The 15,328-nt window shown below is 36.4% G+C and overlaps 1 protein-coding gene across 4 annotated transcripts in view; it reads left to right on the forward strand.

The window, feature by feature from the left end:
* Nucleotides 1-15,328, forward strand: part of SUGCT (succinyl-CoA:glutarate-CoA transferase) — a 338,675-nt gene that overhangs the window by 277,676 nt on the left and 45,671 nt on the right. For all 4 annotated transcript variants that reach the window (XM_049816964.1, XM_049816965.1, XM_049816966.1 and 1 more), the window contains one exon: nt 3,978-4,041. In XM_049816964.1, the coding sequence (XP_049672921.1) occupies nt 3,978-4,041 (64 nt within the window). The remainder of the gene's footprint in view (nt 1-3,977; nt 4,042-15,328) is intronic.

Here is a 15,328-nt window from a genome sequence, read left to right on the forward strand (position 1 = left end):
GATTTTAAGGCTGCCTGTTATAAAAATTTTAACCACTTTTTAACTTGCAGTTATTAACAAGGTTAGGGAAAAGAGCAAAATTAATCATTGAAGTTATTATATCTGAATTTCTGTAAGCTTCATAGCAGCTGATGTAAGTATCCGCCATAGTTTTTCTCATGACAAGCTAAGAGGAAATGATGAAAGAACTGAGAATATATATAATGAAATATAGTGAATTAACCTTGGTTTGCATGACACAAGTAAAACTTTAAGATCTTTGCTTTAAAGATTCTGGGTGGACTTCCTTGCATATAGTATTGGGAAAATAATAATAAAGTAATTTTTTAATTAAATTATTTTATTCTCTGTGGTTAGAAGACATAATCATATGAATTGTTCTATTTGCTGTAGTTTGAATAAAGTCGTGTAGTAACCTATACTGGCTAAATAAATGAAAAATTTAGTGACTTCTGTTGTTTTTATCCATCAACAAACAGTATTTTGGTTTTGTAACAGGCAAATCTGATACTGTCTGCATGTAAAATAAATAATCACAAAGTAGAATTAGCAACTAATGATAGAGGATTACATATATTCTGCATTGTATAGATGATATCTATGTAGTTTTTCAAATCCAGTCTGCAAGAAAACACAAAATTTTTTAAAAAAAGTTTATGTAGCAAAAGTTGATGCAGGAATCATTATAACAGATGGCACAAATCAGAGCAACCCTGTCTTCTATTTACTTCAGTAGAATGCAGAGATTTTCTTACTGTTTCATGTTGTGTAATTTCTTCTTTCTTGCAAATAGGAGAGCCTTTTCCTTTACAGTTCTAAGTGTCAGGAGGAAAGACATAAACATGTATGAACAGGACAAAAAAAATCCTACATGAACATGTCACAAATAACAGCAGGACACTGCTAGTACTGTTATTGAGATAAGATTACAAAATGGTGATATCAGGTTTTCATTTCATTAACCAGGAGACAGACAAGAGAGGTTCCTTCTTTAATCAACAAGATGACTGTATTTGGAATAAAATGAAATGTCATGAAAAGGTTATTACTGAAAGACAGAAGACTGCTTCTGATTCCCTTACAATGATCTCATTATAATCAGTATAAAATGCCACCCAAACATTCATTTGATTCGCAAAATCTCAAATGGTAACAGATAATATAATAATAGAGTATTTCTAGCCTGGAAAGTAAGCCATATGGAAAAAAGAATTAAAAAATGGATCTACTGATGGCCGTCATCTTTTACATGATTCTCTTGATTCATCAGTTCCTTATGCTGAGCTAAGGTGAATACAAAGGGCATAGTGGACTCTACCACATCAGAAGGATTATGACCATTTGAGTGGTACAAGACAGTGGAAGAGAAGGCCTTCAAGTTTTGTCTCTTACTTTGTCCTCAGACTTTCCTTGTCTTTGATGATAATGAACCTGAACATTGCATTCTTCCAAAGGCTAGGATGCAGTAAGCTTATATGTTTCCTTCACCGTTTTTAGAATGCACATGAGGAGGAGTCAATGAAGTTGTTTTTTCAATTTCTTTTTTGGGAATCCTAATAATGGAACACGTGAAGCAGGAAATGACACAGTTCTTTCAAACAGTGTTGCTGATGTGGGGGGAAAAAACGGTCTTTGGCCAGAGTCATTGCTCGGGGGTTGCTTTCTTTAAAAGAAAAGATGGAACTGAGTATACCAATATAGGCTTAATAACTGTAGAAAATAAGAGTAATAAGAGTAATGGTAATTGTGGTGTTTTTGAGAAAATAATGTATTTGAGAGGGAAAATCTACACCGTAGTTATCATGAAAACAGAAAGCAAGCTTGACTGCATCTTAAGCAATTCTTTTAAAAGGGAATAGATGTTAGATTGGTGATACTCAAAGATACTGCAGGTTTTTCTTAGTTCATTCTGTAAAGAAAAGGGAGATGGAATTGGAGTCTAACAGAAGGAAATCTTTTAAAAGTAATGTAAGTCTGCCTTATTAGAATAAGAATTTAGAGATCCCAGAATAAGAATTTAGAGACCCAGAACACAGGAAGGCATGAATTTTGTGGATCCCTGAGTAGCTGCTAGAGAATCTGTATGTTTTTCTTTAAACAAATGGTGCCAGTTTTAGGTACAGCCCTTCATTTGCCATCTAAAGAAGTACTTATGCACTTGAGTGTGCTGTTGATTTCAAGTTCAAATAAGCATGTTTTCTTTCATTCAGGTCTCAAATAATCATTTAAATGCATGAAGAATGCCCATGTAAGTTACGGAGAAAGGAAGCCAAACTTTCAATACTGTTTGATTAAGGGAATAACTGGAAAGATTCTAAAAATGAGTAAAACAAGCAATTATGTTTTCCAATTCTGTCATTTGGAAAAAAAATCTGGATGTCTCACTTGAACATCTACCAAAATTGGCGTTAACCTTCTGAAAGAGAAATAGAACTAATGATTTGGTACAGCGCCAAACAATTAGACCAGTGAACAGACATTCTTCCACCAGCATCTATTATCAGAAATATCTGGATTTCTAAATAGGCTCACCCCACAAGGTAAGAGAAAGCTGACCTGACCTTTTGACACCACCTGTTAAGGAATGGGAATTTCTTAAGCATCCTATTCTACACAGATAAAAGGTTCACAAAGTTTGACCTGGAAAGAATGGTTAAAGGAATTAGTTTTGTTTAGTCTAGAAAAGAGCAGACTGAGGGAGGATGTGATTACAATCTTCCAGTATGTAAAAGAATTTTATAAAGATGCTAGTGATTGGTTTTCTGTGTTCAGTTGGGGAAAAGACAAGAATAAAGATGTATAATACAAAGCAAAGATACATAGATTATGTATTAGGAGAAAAATTTCTAATAATAAAAATAGAGAATATGGTGCAGACTGCATAAGAAAATTGTCTTCTCATTAACTGGAAATTTTCAAGAATAATTAGACCTACACCTGTCATTAATAGTCAAAGTTGCTAGTGTTGTTCATGGTGCAAGGTGAATAGGTAGATGTATTACATGATCACTTAACAGTCTTAGCCCATCTTTGCTTTTCTATAGCTGATACATTTGGCAAGGCATTCTAGACTTGTTACACTGGAAATAAAAATAATTGGCTAATGGGAGGCTTTTTATTTGTAGAGGATACTTCAATAACAAAATCAATAATTTTTAAGAATTCTGATTATGTCATTAAGATAACAGTGTTAGAAGGATGGCAGAATATTAGGTAAGGAAATGATAAAGATTACTTATTGGCTTTGGTGCAGAATCCTATTAGCAATAGCAGTGAGTTTGCTCTTATGAATTTCTTTTTCTCTATTATTTGAGAATTTTGGTATCGTACATTGTTTTCTGCTTGATGTTAGTAACAAGGAACTGGAAATTGTGATGAATATCATCCCATACAGATGTACACAAGGCTCTCAAGGCATGGCATACCCACTCGAATGAACAGAAATAACATCAAAATTATGTCATCTGTCCTGAATGTTTGTAGGAGCTACTAAGACAGCGTTTCATAGTTTGATCCATCATGAGCTCAAAAGCAACTGAGTAACAATGAAAAGAAAACCCTAGAGAGCATAAGTTATGTATAGGCCTTCAATACATACTGCAGATTAAAAGTGAAAGTGGGTGAAGTTTTAATTCTCATTCCATGTTGGTACCAGTTGTCTTTTGGTGGCTGAAAGCATGACATGCTTGTAGCTTAGTTTCTTATGTTTGATGTTGGATATAAGAGCTTAAAGATACGTTAGACATGTAAAGTCTTACCGAAGCATTTATTTAGGTGCATAAATAGAGAGTAGTGTCAAACATCAGGGCTTTCATTTTGCAGATTAAGCAAATTACTTGAATTGTAGCTCCCTGTATTTTCAGATTTTCTGTGAAAGAACATGATAATATTTATCTCTTTTTTTCCTCTTGAGTTTAGGAACTGATTATATTTTTTTATTACATACGTGGTTTGGGTTTTGGTTTGTTTTTTTCTAGGTGCTGCACAATGGACTTGTGATGGAGATGAATCATCCAACAGCTGGGAAGATAGCTGTTCCAGGTTAGATGTTTAATTCTTTTTTTTAAATGGAGCTTGAAATTAAATGCTACATGACATCCTGAGTAGTTCTGGCACTGAGCTGAGAACATGACACATCTTCACATTTCACTCAAATGAACAAAAGTTTAACCAGGAAGACATTTGTGCTCATATTCATTCCAGTAGCAGAAAAATGGGTTAAAATGTGTGTCGGAATAGCTTCTGGTTTTCATCGGTCAGTTATCATAAAGCATGAACATGAATTTGATAATATTTGCAAACTCCCACTGCTAGAAATATTACTGCTAAATCATCTACATAAATATGTGAATCTGTTTTTGACTTAGGTCTATTTTGCAAGTTACACAGGCTTCTTTTAGGGACATTTCTGTTATTAAAAAAAAAAAAAAGAAGAAAGAGGAGGAAGTTAGTACTGAAGGCTTCATCACACCATTTCTTTTAACGAGATTAGATGTGAAGCTCTGCAATAATGAAGTCTTAGATAGCTATTATGGATTTCCAAAGAATATAGAAGTAATAAACTAGTCTCTCCTCTTTTAAGCTCTAAGTGCATCAGGACATGGAGCCGGTGTAGCTTTACTTCCATTGGAGTTGGTTATGGAATGGGGTTAGGTTCATCCAAAGCCATTATGAACATTCTCATTCACATCCTTGCAGTTGGCTCTGTTTTGACAACTAAGCCTTATCTGATAATCTACTAGCTATTGGGTCAACTTTTTTTTTTTCTTCTCTATGCTTTTTTGTCTCCCAAGCCACATTGAGAATTGTTTCCTCCTGCATTCAAAGCACCATGTAATTTTTATTTTTATAACATATTCTCCTTACATTGTGATTTTCTGTGCCAAATTCCACCCTCTGACACAGAATCCAGTTGTCATCAATTTCAGTTGACTTGAGCACATGTAGTGGTAAGAAGAATTTGACCCATAAAATTTATCTTAATTTGCACATCCTGGAATCACACTGGGATGCAGAAAGAATTATTTGAAAGAAATCAATCCTGTATTAGATCATATTTTCTGCATGAATAGAGGGGGTGTTTTGTGTCTGTATGTGTATGCTTCATATTTGTTCTTTATCACAGTTTGCATTCCACATTTGGTCCCGCTCTGCTTGGGTGTTTGGTTGATTGTATTCAAAAATGCTTCTCTAATTTAGATACCCGTATCTGGAAATAGTAATCCTTTTGTTTTAGTCTCTAACAGAAAAGTAATCCTGGTTTATTTATCCAAAATGAAAAGACTAATAAGGGTTTTGATTTAATTCTTTTTAAAGAAGTGGGCAGAAAAGTCTTGCAGATGGTAGAGAAAGTACGTAAGGTTTTCATGTTGCATACAATGTATAATCTATCTTATAGAAAGCAAATACTCCTTAAGGGGATAGGTTAAACTGCAAGAAGAGGAAGGAGATGAAAGGAATGTTCTAATGTCTGTCAGCAGCGATAGAATGTATTGGCAAGAGACTGAGTTTTTACCTAGGTAGTAAGCCATAGTACTTCCCAAATCCTTAGTTATTTTTTATTTTATTAAACCAGTGACACCGCACTAAACTAAAATAAATCATCTTAATCTCTAACAGTTTGCCATTTAGACGGCCTTCAATGAGGAGTTTCTTGTATTGAAGCAGATGGCTGAAATGATTCTTGGATATTTGAGCAGGAAAAGGAGAATTCCTTTCCTTCCTGGCATGGGAGGATAAGGAGGGGAGAGGCAGAGGAGGGAAGTGTGAAGGACACTCATTCAGTGTGAGTAGAATGGACCTATTGATATCACTGGAAAGAGTGTACATTACTTTGTCCCAAAATTAAAGTGCATAATGAGTTTCGCCACTGTTGATGGTAGGTAATGGAAGTACACTGGAGTTGTCCTGGTCAATGATATACCTGAAGAGTACAGGGAAGAGTGTGCAGAGAAGACCTTCAGTAGATAAACTGCCTCTCAATGACTATTTAAATAGTAACAACTTTTTTTTCAATGTGATTATATTTTAATATATTATATTTGGTAGAGAACAACTGTACTAAGCTCTCAGTTTCTGGCTCAGGGTTGCGTATTAAGGAAGATTAAGATATTAATGTGGATGTTGAAACTGAATAGACTAAAAATGTCTCCCCTTAAAGACACTGGGCAGACTGAACCCAAAATAAAAATGGGTGACTGTTATTTCTTAACCATATAAGGCAGATTTTAATGTGTATTTCAGTAACTGAATTGGACATCACACTTGAGGCTCTTGACAGAGGTCAGACTTGTGCTGCCAAGTAAAGTTGTGAGTCCAGTGACATACACTTATTCAGTGAGAGTATGCTGGCAGATTTCAGCTCTGAGTATCACAGTTGGCCTCTGTGTCTAACATACTGGTTTAGAGTAGTCCTTCTCCAGGGGTCTCCCCACTATAAGAGTGGGTTCTAATCTGTATATGAATCCTCACTTGTAGATCTCGCATCTTGAAATTCTGAGGGATTTTGCCATTGGCTTTAATGTAGGCTACATTTTTAACGTTGGACTTGGTGATTCATACTCCTCCTTTACTTAATTATCTTTTGATATGGTTATTGAATTGGGTTCTTTCCACAGCTAGTCAATGCTTTCGCCCTTGCCTTTTTTCATAATTCCAAGCCTGAGATATACTGTGTGCTGGTAAGCAGATCATAAGGTACTGATGAAACTGGAGTGGGAGAAGTTGCATTATAAAAACATATTTCTATTCACTTTTCTTTTCAAAATCCGTATTGAGGGTAGGAGAGATACAGACCTTGTATTTTATATCTCTTGCTTCAAGTATTCACTGAAAAATGTCCTTGCACATATACACTGCTGTTACTGTTAGCAAGCGAGATAGCTTAGATTCAAGAATGGATGTGAAAAAGGGATTTCATCATGTCTGACTAACAGTGACTGTATAAAAGACTGTAAGATCATTTTAAAGAAAAATGTGGTTCTGTGGTAGTTGAGTGATTTCATTAGGATAATGTTTCACATATGCCGTTCAGTATATTCATGTCATGAAATTATTCTAGAGCTGATTTATTGTACACATATACATGTACGTGTACATATACATATACTTGACATATTATATATAGAAGGTGTAATGCTGTGAGAGAGCCTCACTTGAGTCCCAAAGGCCTGGCACTGTACTGCTCTCATTTTTTGCAGGACTGGTTCATCTGATTGCAGGGCTGTACTGATGAATCTGTTCTGGCTTTATAGCTGAAGTCAGCTTAATCATCTTTAGTTCAGGGCAGGGCTCCAAAGAGGATAAGAAGCTGGAGCATCTCAGCTGGAGAGGCTGAGGAAGCGGGGCTAGTACAGCCTGGGGAAAAGGCAGCCTCAGGCGGGCCTGGCAGCAGCCCTTCAAGCACCTACAGGGAGGTTATCAACATGAAGAGCCAGGCTCTTCACAGCAGTGCATGGTGGGAGGATGAGACAAGAGAGATTCAGACTCAATATCAGGAAAGTCTTTTTTGTCATGACGACAGCCAAGCAGTGGAGCAGGTTGACCAGAGAGGTTGTGCAGGCTCTGTTCTTGGAGGTTTTCAAGAAACAACTAGATAAAGCCATGAGCATTCTGGTGTGACCTCAGACCTGCCCTTGATTTGAGCAAGAGCTTGGACTGGAGACCTCCTGAAGTCCTTTCCAACTTGGATTATGTTCTTATTCTGTGACTAACCTCAGTATCTCCTCACTCAGCTCTGTTGTGCTTAGCCCTTTCCATAGAGATCTGGAGGAGAAATTATATAGTTTAATAAAATGGGAAATGTAGAACACAGAAGGTACTTTTGAGGGCCAAAAATGATAGGGAAGAGATGTTTTATAGAGTGCCAGATTGCAGATGATGCTGGATGGCACAGAGACAATACAGTTAAGTGAAAGGACAAAATTTCAAGAAGCTTTAGCGTCTGGGTTAGTCTTGAAATGCTTTGTCAAAGAGTAATGGACTTTTCCAAAGAGCGGTAGCATGTGGGTCTCTGGGAGCCACTGAGTAATTTATTCTGAGTTGCAATGTGGAGCATAATGGATACCGACCCATACTGATTATGTAGAAAAAGCTAATGGATGCAATGCAATCTTGCCCAAACCTTTTCCATTATCATCTATTTTATATAGTTTAGGAAACTCAGATAATATTCCCAACTTCTGCATTATCTAGTGTCTAATATTGACTTTTAAAAGCTGCCAGTAGTTTTTTATAGTCAAAAGAATGTTTGCGATATGATTTTTTTAAAAAGAAAAAATCACAATGCATTCAGCTGTCCCTAACAAACCAACCTTTGTAGAATTTATTAACTAGCAGGAACCTCTGTGAAATAAACCTCATTTCTGACCCCTTCTAAGCCTTAGCGAATTGGGGATTTGGATATAAGCCTACACTTCGGAATCATCTCTCATCAAACAGGAAACAATATAACTGTGGAAATCATGTAAAACACCTCTTCCAGACAAAACAACTATCCTTAGTTTTGATAATGTTTACATTGTACGTTCTCCTCATCCCTGTTTCCTGAGTTGATAAACACTATTTCTGTCCTTCAGCCGATGATCTGCATCAAGTATGTCTTTATTGCTCAGAAAAGCCAGTTTCATACCTGGCTTCGTAATTTCCTTCTGTGCTATTGAGATAGTGTGTTTGGGGGACTGCTCCAAGCTCAGTTAGGAAAGGCAGTAGAGGATTCCTCCTTGGCATAGACTTCTTGGACTGAATTCAGGCAATCTATGTTAATTAATCAACCCACTCAGGAGAAATGTCCCTTTTTCCGGTCTTCTCCTGTCACTGTGCATTACAAATATACTATTGAAACAGGAAAGACATTTTTTTCAGAGATAGGCTTTTCCTGTTGTATGATTCATTAAATGGTGTCATGGTTCCATGGAGACTAATTGCCATCAATCTCCTAGAAGAATGGTTTTAAGGAACAAGACAAAGAGGCAAGAGATCTAATAGGACTTCCTTACCGTGCCACAGATTTCTTCCTTAACCTTGGACAAATCACTCTCTGTGTCTCACTTTACTAATCATTTGCAGTTTTTCATATCTTAGTTAATAGTTGAAAAATACTTTGATTTCTAAGGGAAGGAAGTTCTTAGAAAAACTCTTTGTATTGTTTTAAATAAGTATTCCTATTTATTAGGTACGTATGTATTTATGCTTATTTTCTCCATGTATGGGGAAGACCAGTTATAGTTGTGGTAATAACAGTGGGTATCTCTGTGTTTGATCAGTACGTTTCAATACAGGGAGCAGATATGGCTCTTAGTGATACATGCTATCTTTTTTTGATCATTTAATGTAAGTCTAGTGGGGGAAGCTTTAGTAGGACTAGATATATGGCAGAGAAAAGTGACTTCTGCTTGGGGAAAGTTTGCAGGAAATTAAGGAAGTCTGTACTCCAATCCATTGTTTCCTGCAGCTAGGAGATCCCACAATATAGGAACAACAACAACAACATAAAAATTCCCCAAAATTTTTTTTGCAAAAACCTCTGCTTGAACTTCTGAGCCTGTCTGCTTCTCATCAGGCAGTTTTTTTCATATGCATGTGTGTGCGCGTGTGTGCATGCATGCATGTGCATAACTGATGTTGATTGAAAAATTTTAATTTCACTTCACTATTTATGGTACATTGGAGACAAACAGCTTCACCGGCATTAACGTTACCTCATTCGCCTTTTTTAGTCATCAGGGCTGACTGTTTATGTCTTTTACATTCACAGAGCTGATTTCAATTTTGAGGAATTCAGGACCATTACAGGAACTCAGCAGAAATGATGTATGACAGCTCGCTTAGCTATCCTCAAAATACTTTAAAAAATCTTAATAAATATATAAACATTATATTTGTGCTGATTGCAAAAGCAGAAAAGAGATGGTGGGAATGGCAAGGAATATGTTATAAGCTTCAGGATTATATAGAAAAGTCTAGTCTGTTTTTAATGAATGATACTTTAATTTGGAATCTTTTAAGATTTCTTTTAAAGTAAAACATAAACAACAAACCTTTTCATATTTTTGCTCCTCTGTCATATGTTTCCAGAGTATTTCTCTACTGTATATTTTAAAATTTGCTATACGTCCCAGAATGGTTTTAGTGCCACAGTTGATACATGTAAAGTTAATGTCCTAAGGAAGAAAAGCCAGCTTTCTCTTACCTAGTTCTGGGACTTCGGTTGTGGGGGGAAATTAAGAAATAGTGGAAGTCTTTTCTGTCAGGCTCAGAGTAACTGAGTAAAAGTACCGATTGGGACTAACAGCGCTGTGTCTTACTCATGCGGTGGCTCTCCAGGACTGTTGTTCAGGGTGCCTGAGCTGGACTATCCTCTCTGCAGACCCTAGGTTTTTCTTACTTTACGTTGTGGCAATCAGAGTTGTTTTTCTTGCATCACGTGTTTCTTTCGAGGACCCGACACTGCCATATCCGCAGGGGAAATAAAAATTTTTCAGTGGACAAGTGGGGACCTTTTCCTACTCTGTACATAATAAGTCAAGTAAAATGATGGTTGAAGTTTTGCTGGATGTTGATTGGTAATTATACTTCTACTTACTGGAGAATATTTTCTTTATTATTTTCCTCCATATGTTCTAAAATATACTAGAATTTCCTTTAAACTGGACATAATAGTTTCTTATGGAGAGTAAACTAAACAGTATCACCTTGCTGTTACACAGAGAAAAAAAAAAGTTGAAGTATTAACTGAATAGCCAAATAAACTCACTAATTTCCCACCAATGGTGACAGTCCTAGAATTCAGCTTTGGGTTGGTTTTTTTTGTTCTGTTTAAATGTGTTTCCCACTTCTTTCTTTGTAAGTAACAGTAACTTAGAAAGTACTTTCTTAACCCTCAATCTGTAACAAGCACAGCCAGGTGCTCACACAGTTCAGGGTGTGTGATTGTAAAGATATATCTGCATGCCTCGGGTGCGTTGTAAAACAGCCAAATTCATTCAACACCCATAAATTGTAAGTATATCTTTATGATCTTTAATAATTATTGGATAAGAAAAGGAATCTACTGTTAGCTAAAAAAGTTTGGTTTCATTAAATGTAAAAATATGTTTTAAACATTTAGACAATTTTACTTAATCCCTAGGATACTAAGTATACTAATCCTCATTTGTGTTTCCACCATGTCATCTTGACCCAAGCCCTGCCTCCCTGAGAATGGAAAGAATGATTGGACTTAAACTGTTTTCTGTGAACCTAGACTAAACAATTTTATGATCAGCAGTGGCCATTAGATCACGTAGTTTGCCCCCTTACACCACTGGCCATAGAATTTCATTGTTTTACTCCTTTCACATGTGTTTGACTACAGTTTGTCTTATTCAGAAGTCCTCAAGAGATGGAGAATTCATCAATTATCTGCCTCTTTCTTTAAATGCCTGATCAGATTCATTGTTAAAAAACCCATGCCATGATTCTAATTCAATGTTACGTAGTTTTATAGAGCAACAATATTTTTTTCCTGTTTTTCATGACCTTTAACTATTTTTTTCTCCCCATGAAAGTACTTACATGACAGAAGTCACATCTAGATGACTGTTTGACAAACTATGTAGGGTGATTTGCCCAGGTCTTTTCAGGTCCATTCTGTATGCAAAGTGCAGCAGCTTTGTAACTGTCGTTTTTTATTGCGTCTGAGTACTGCATATTTACAGGAAAAAATTGCTATTCTATAGAGTGCATCACAAACCTCCTGCCTGACTCTGGGCAAGTCCCTTAGCCCATGAAGTTACATTTCTCACTTCTTCATCCAAAAAATTGAGATGAAGGAACTCACAAGTGACTACGGAGCATAAATATGCACATTTTTTTCCAAATTATAATAATGATAATACGTGAAATTTGATGCTATGCTTTCTCTGTAATTTATGGAAGAAGGGATTGGGTAGAAATGAGGGGCAAAATAAAGCTTACAGAGTTAACTTTACTGTTTAGGTGATTAAGAGCCTACTGCCAGTATATAATGTACCTGTTGTGGGTTAGTAAATTCATATATATTTAATTTTTTTATCTCTAACTCCTAAAGCTGGGCATATTTAAGTTCTTAGTCACTGCAAACTTGCAATTATTTTTGCTCCTCTTCCTTCTGTTTCCCAGAACTCCTTGTAGTAACATCCCGCCCAGAAGTTCATCCCATGTTGCATCAAAATCTCTTTTTAAAAGACCAGTGTCTAACTTATAGATATGAGGTGTCTGCCCATGCAGTAAAAATTACATTGATCTTTTTAGCTGTCACGCTGCATTTCAAGCTCATGTCTAATTTGCTTGCCAATTTAATCCTGAAGACTGTGTCAGCATGACTATTTCCAGATATGGAATACTTCCATTTAAGTGCCTGCGTTTCAGGTTATTTTTCTTCAGATACCTTTTTTTCCCCCAATATGGATAGAAAAGAGAGTAATATGCTTGATGCTTCTTATCTCTTTAGATCCCTTTATGTAGTCAATGAAGACACATTTTGATTGGGTAAATTTGAATCCAACAACCTCTTCACCTATTCTGAAACTTGTGTGTGCTATTAGTGTTGATACATTCACCAGCAGATCTTCCTTGCATAAAAGCCCTGCTTCAAAAGAAGCATGGTGATTTGGACTTGAGTTTTGAATATTCCAAAAGGTGCCTTACTAATTTGGGCTATCAAAAATAAAGCATTGCTGCCACCTCTTTTCCCCCCTGCTGTTTGGCTAACTATTCTGGAGCTCTTCTGGGGTTCTGGGAAGGTGGGAAATTCCCAAGAGTTTTTCCAAATGCTTTATGACTAATGTGAATTTTTTTTCCAGATTTTTATTTAGCTGATATTATTCACCAAATATGGTCCAAACTTGAAACTATTGTTTTTGCTAAATGTAATTTTTTTTTTTTCCCCCAAATAAAACTAGCTTGTCCATACTATCATTGTGTGCAAAAGCTTTAAACCAAGACAGAACAGATATGAACTAGCTTAATCCAAGGTCTATTGAAAACATTAGGCATTGGGTCAAGACCTGATTAGAAAAATCTTCCTGACACAGTCTGTTAAGGTACGGAACAGAATCCCTTAAGAAGGCACAGAATCCCTGTTTCTTTGGCTGTCTGAAACTACACTGAACATAGCAGTAAATAAAAACAGTTTACCCATATAAAAAGCAGATAATTGTTCTATTAAAAGGGATTGATAACTTAATGAATTTCAAAATTTCGTGTCAATTCATTGCTTTAAATTAAAGTTGTTTAGCGATTGTGCCTGTGGCAGGCCAATAAAAAATTTATATTGATTAGTGTGTAAGTAGAGTGTTCCTCATGGGTTTTGAACTGGATGCAGAGATGAAATGAGGCAGAGGCTTGCAGATTAGAACAAGCTTTTTAATATTCTTTGCAAACTGTTTTTAGAAACATCACAAGGAACATAAAATCAGGCCCATTTGTGAAGAGAGGCAATGCGATTTGGAAACATGTGGGGCAAACAAAATTTCAAAGCCAATCATGCACAAATACCCAATTCCAGTTGTCCAACTTGCACATACTGAAAGCACAACTGCATGCACACATGTGCTATTCCCAGCACATGAACACAGACATACTTACACAAGCTTGTATAAACTCATAGCAATTTTATAGTATTCTGAAGAAATTACAAGATTAGCACTAAAAAATTAAGCCGCATTGATTTCACTATAAGATTTAGATTCCTATATGAGTAAATCTATGATGAAAACTGCTCTGTAATTTGCTGAGTTACATTTGGGAACTGCTTTCTCTTTCTCAAAGAACTGGGTAGTACAATTTTCAGCTGGAGTTGAGCTAGTGATTTTTCTTCTGAGCCAGGTTGAGTTCTGGTGATGCCATGCAGCCATTTCTTCCTAGCTTTACTGTTCATGCAGAATGTTTTTTCAGTGTCACCTAGTTTGAGCCATTTTGGGTTACTGAAATGGTCAGTGAACTTTTCTCCCTGGAAAACACAGCTTTTAAAAATGGAAAAAGTTCATATGATGGGGGCATGCCTCAAATATGAGTTTCATATAGGGAGAATTGTTAGTTTTCAGGTTTCATTCCTCAGCCAGAACCTAACCACCATCTGAGCTCCCAGCATCTTTCTATGTCATCTTCTCAGCCACCTGAATCTTAAGAGGTTGAGAAGCTAAAGCAAAACAGCTGCAGGGCACTGCCCTGGAAATATCAGTGGTATCTGTGCCGTGCCAGGGATCAGAAGAGGTTGTGCTGATAGCAGAGAAATTAAAATAGGACCTACAGCACACAGGACTACACTGCTGGAGAACAGGAGTCATTGTTTGGGCTCAAAGATCACCTTAGCCATGTGCAAAATCTAACAGCTTTGACCAAGAAACCTATGATTCACAGCAAATGGCATAGTGTCAGGGTAGAGAAGAGCAGGCTTGCACTGAAGGACCACACTGGTGAGAAAACATGGGGAATGATTTGAGGAAGGAGGTGATAGAAAAATACTGCAATGAACTGTGGCCTTGCAAGCAACAGCTGGTGCAGAAAGTTCCCCTCCTTAATTTGATCTTTGCTACTTGGTGTCTATGTTTAGTCAAACCAGCATTCTGAATTTCAGAAGTTCTGTAGTACTTGTTCTGTTTCAGTTCTGGTTAAGGTTCAGTGAAAACTTAAAAATAATAGGTCAAACTGAATTCTGGTCTGAGACAAAGTAATGATTAGAAACTCTTTTGGTTTCATGTGTGGTTTACCTCTTGGGATACGAGTTTTTGTGGAAGTGCTTAGAGTACTTCATTCAGAAAAACAGAAAAACCCTTGGCAAAGATGATAACTTTCTATACAGTTCTATCAGATATTTCCTTAATGACATAGTGAGTTATATACTTGATCATGTGAATGCACCACTTACTATTTTGTATGTGCAAGCCAGGTGTTTATGTGAATAAATGAAGGGTGTACAGTTCTATTGTTTCCTTTGAATATGCCTGCATTTTAAAATCACCTCCCAATGGGGAACACTTTAGGGATCAGTAAGTTTGGCAAAGGAGGCTGTTTTGGGAACCATTCTAGTTTTCACATTTATTCATACTTAGGGGAATAGAGAAGATAAAGATGCGGCATAGATTTTTGTGTTGCTAGTATCTACCTTTGCTGCCTTCCTAGATTGCTAGAATAAAGACTAGTGTTGTAATTCCTGAAAGGGAATTTTATTTCCTAACTTCCTGACTACACACAAATCAATGTCCCACTGTATGATTTAGTAGTTGTTTTATCTCAAAGCTGAATGCACAGTTAGTCTACCCTTCTACTCCTCATTTTTTCTTGAATTTCCTGAGAAAAAAACATCAGA

The sequence above is a fragment of the Accipiter gentilis genome, chromosome 14, assembly GCF_929443795.1.
Source record: "Accipiter gentilis chromosome 14, bAccGen1.1, whole genome shotgun sequence".
Taxonomy (NCBI): Eukaryota; Metazoa; Chordata; class Aves; order Accipitriformes; family Accipitridae; genus Astur; species Astur gentilis.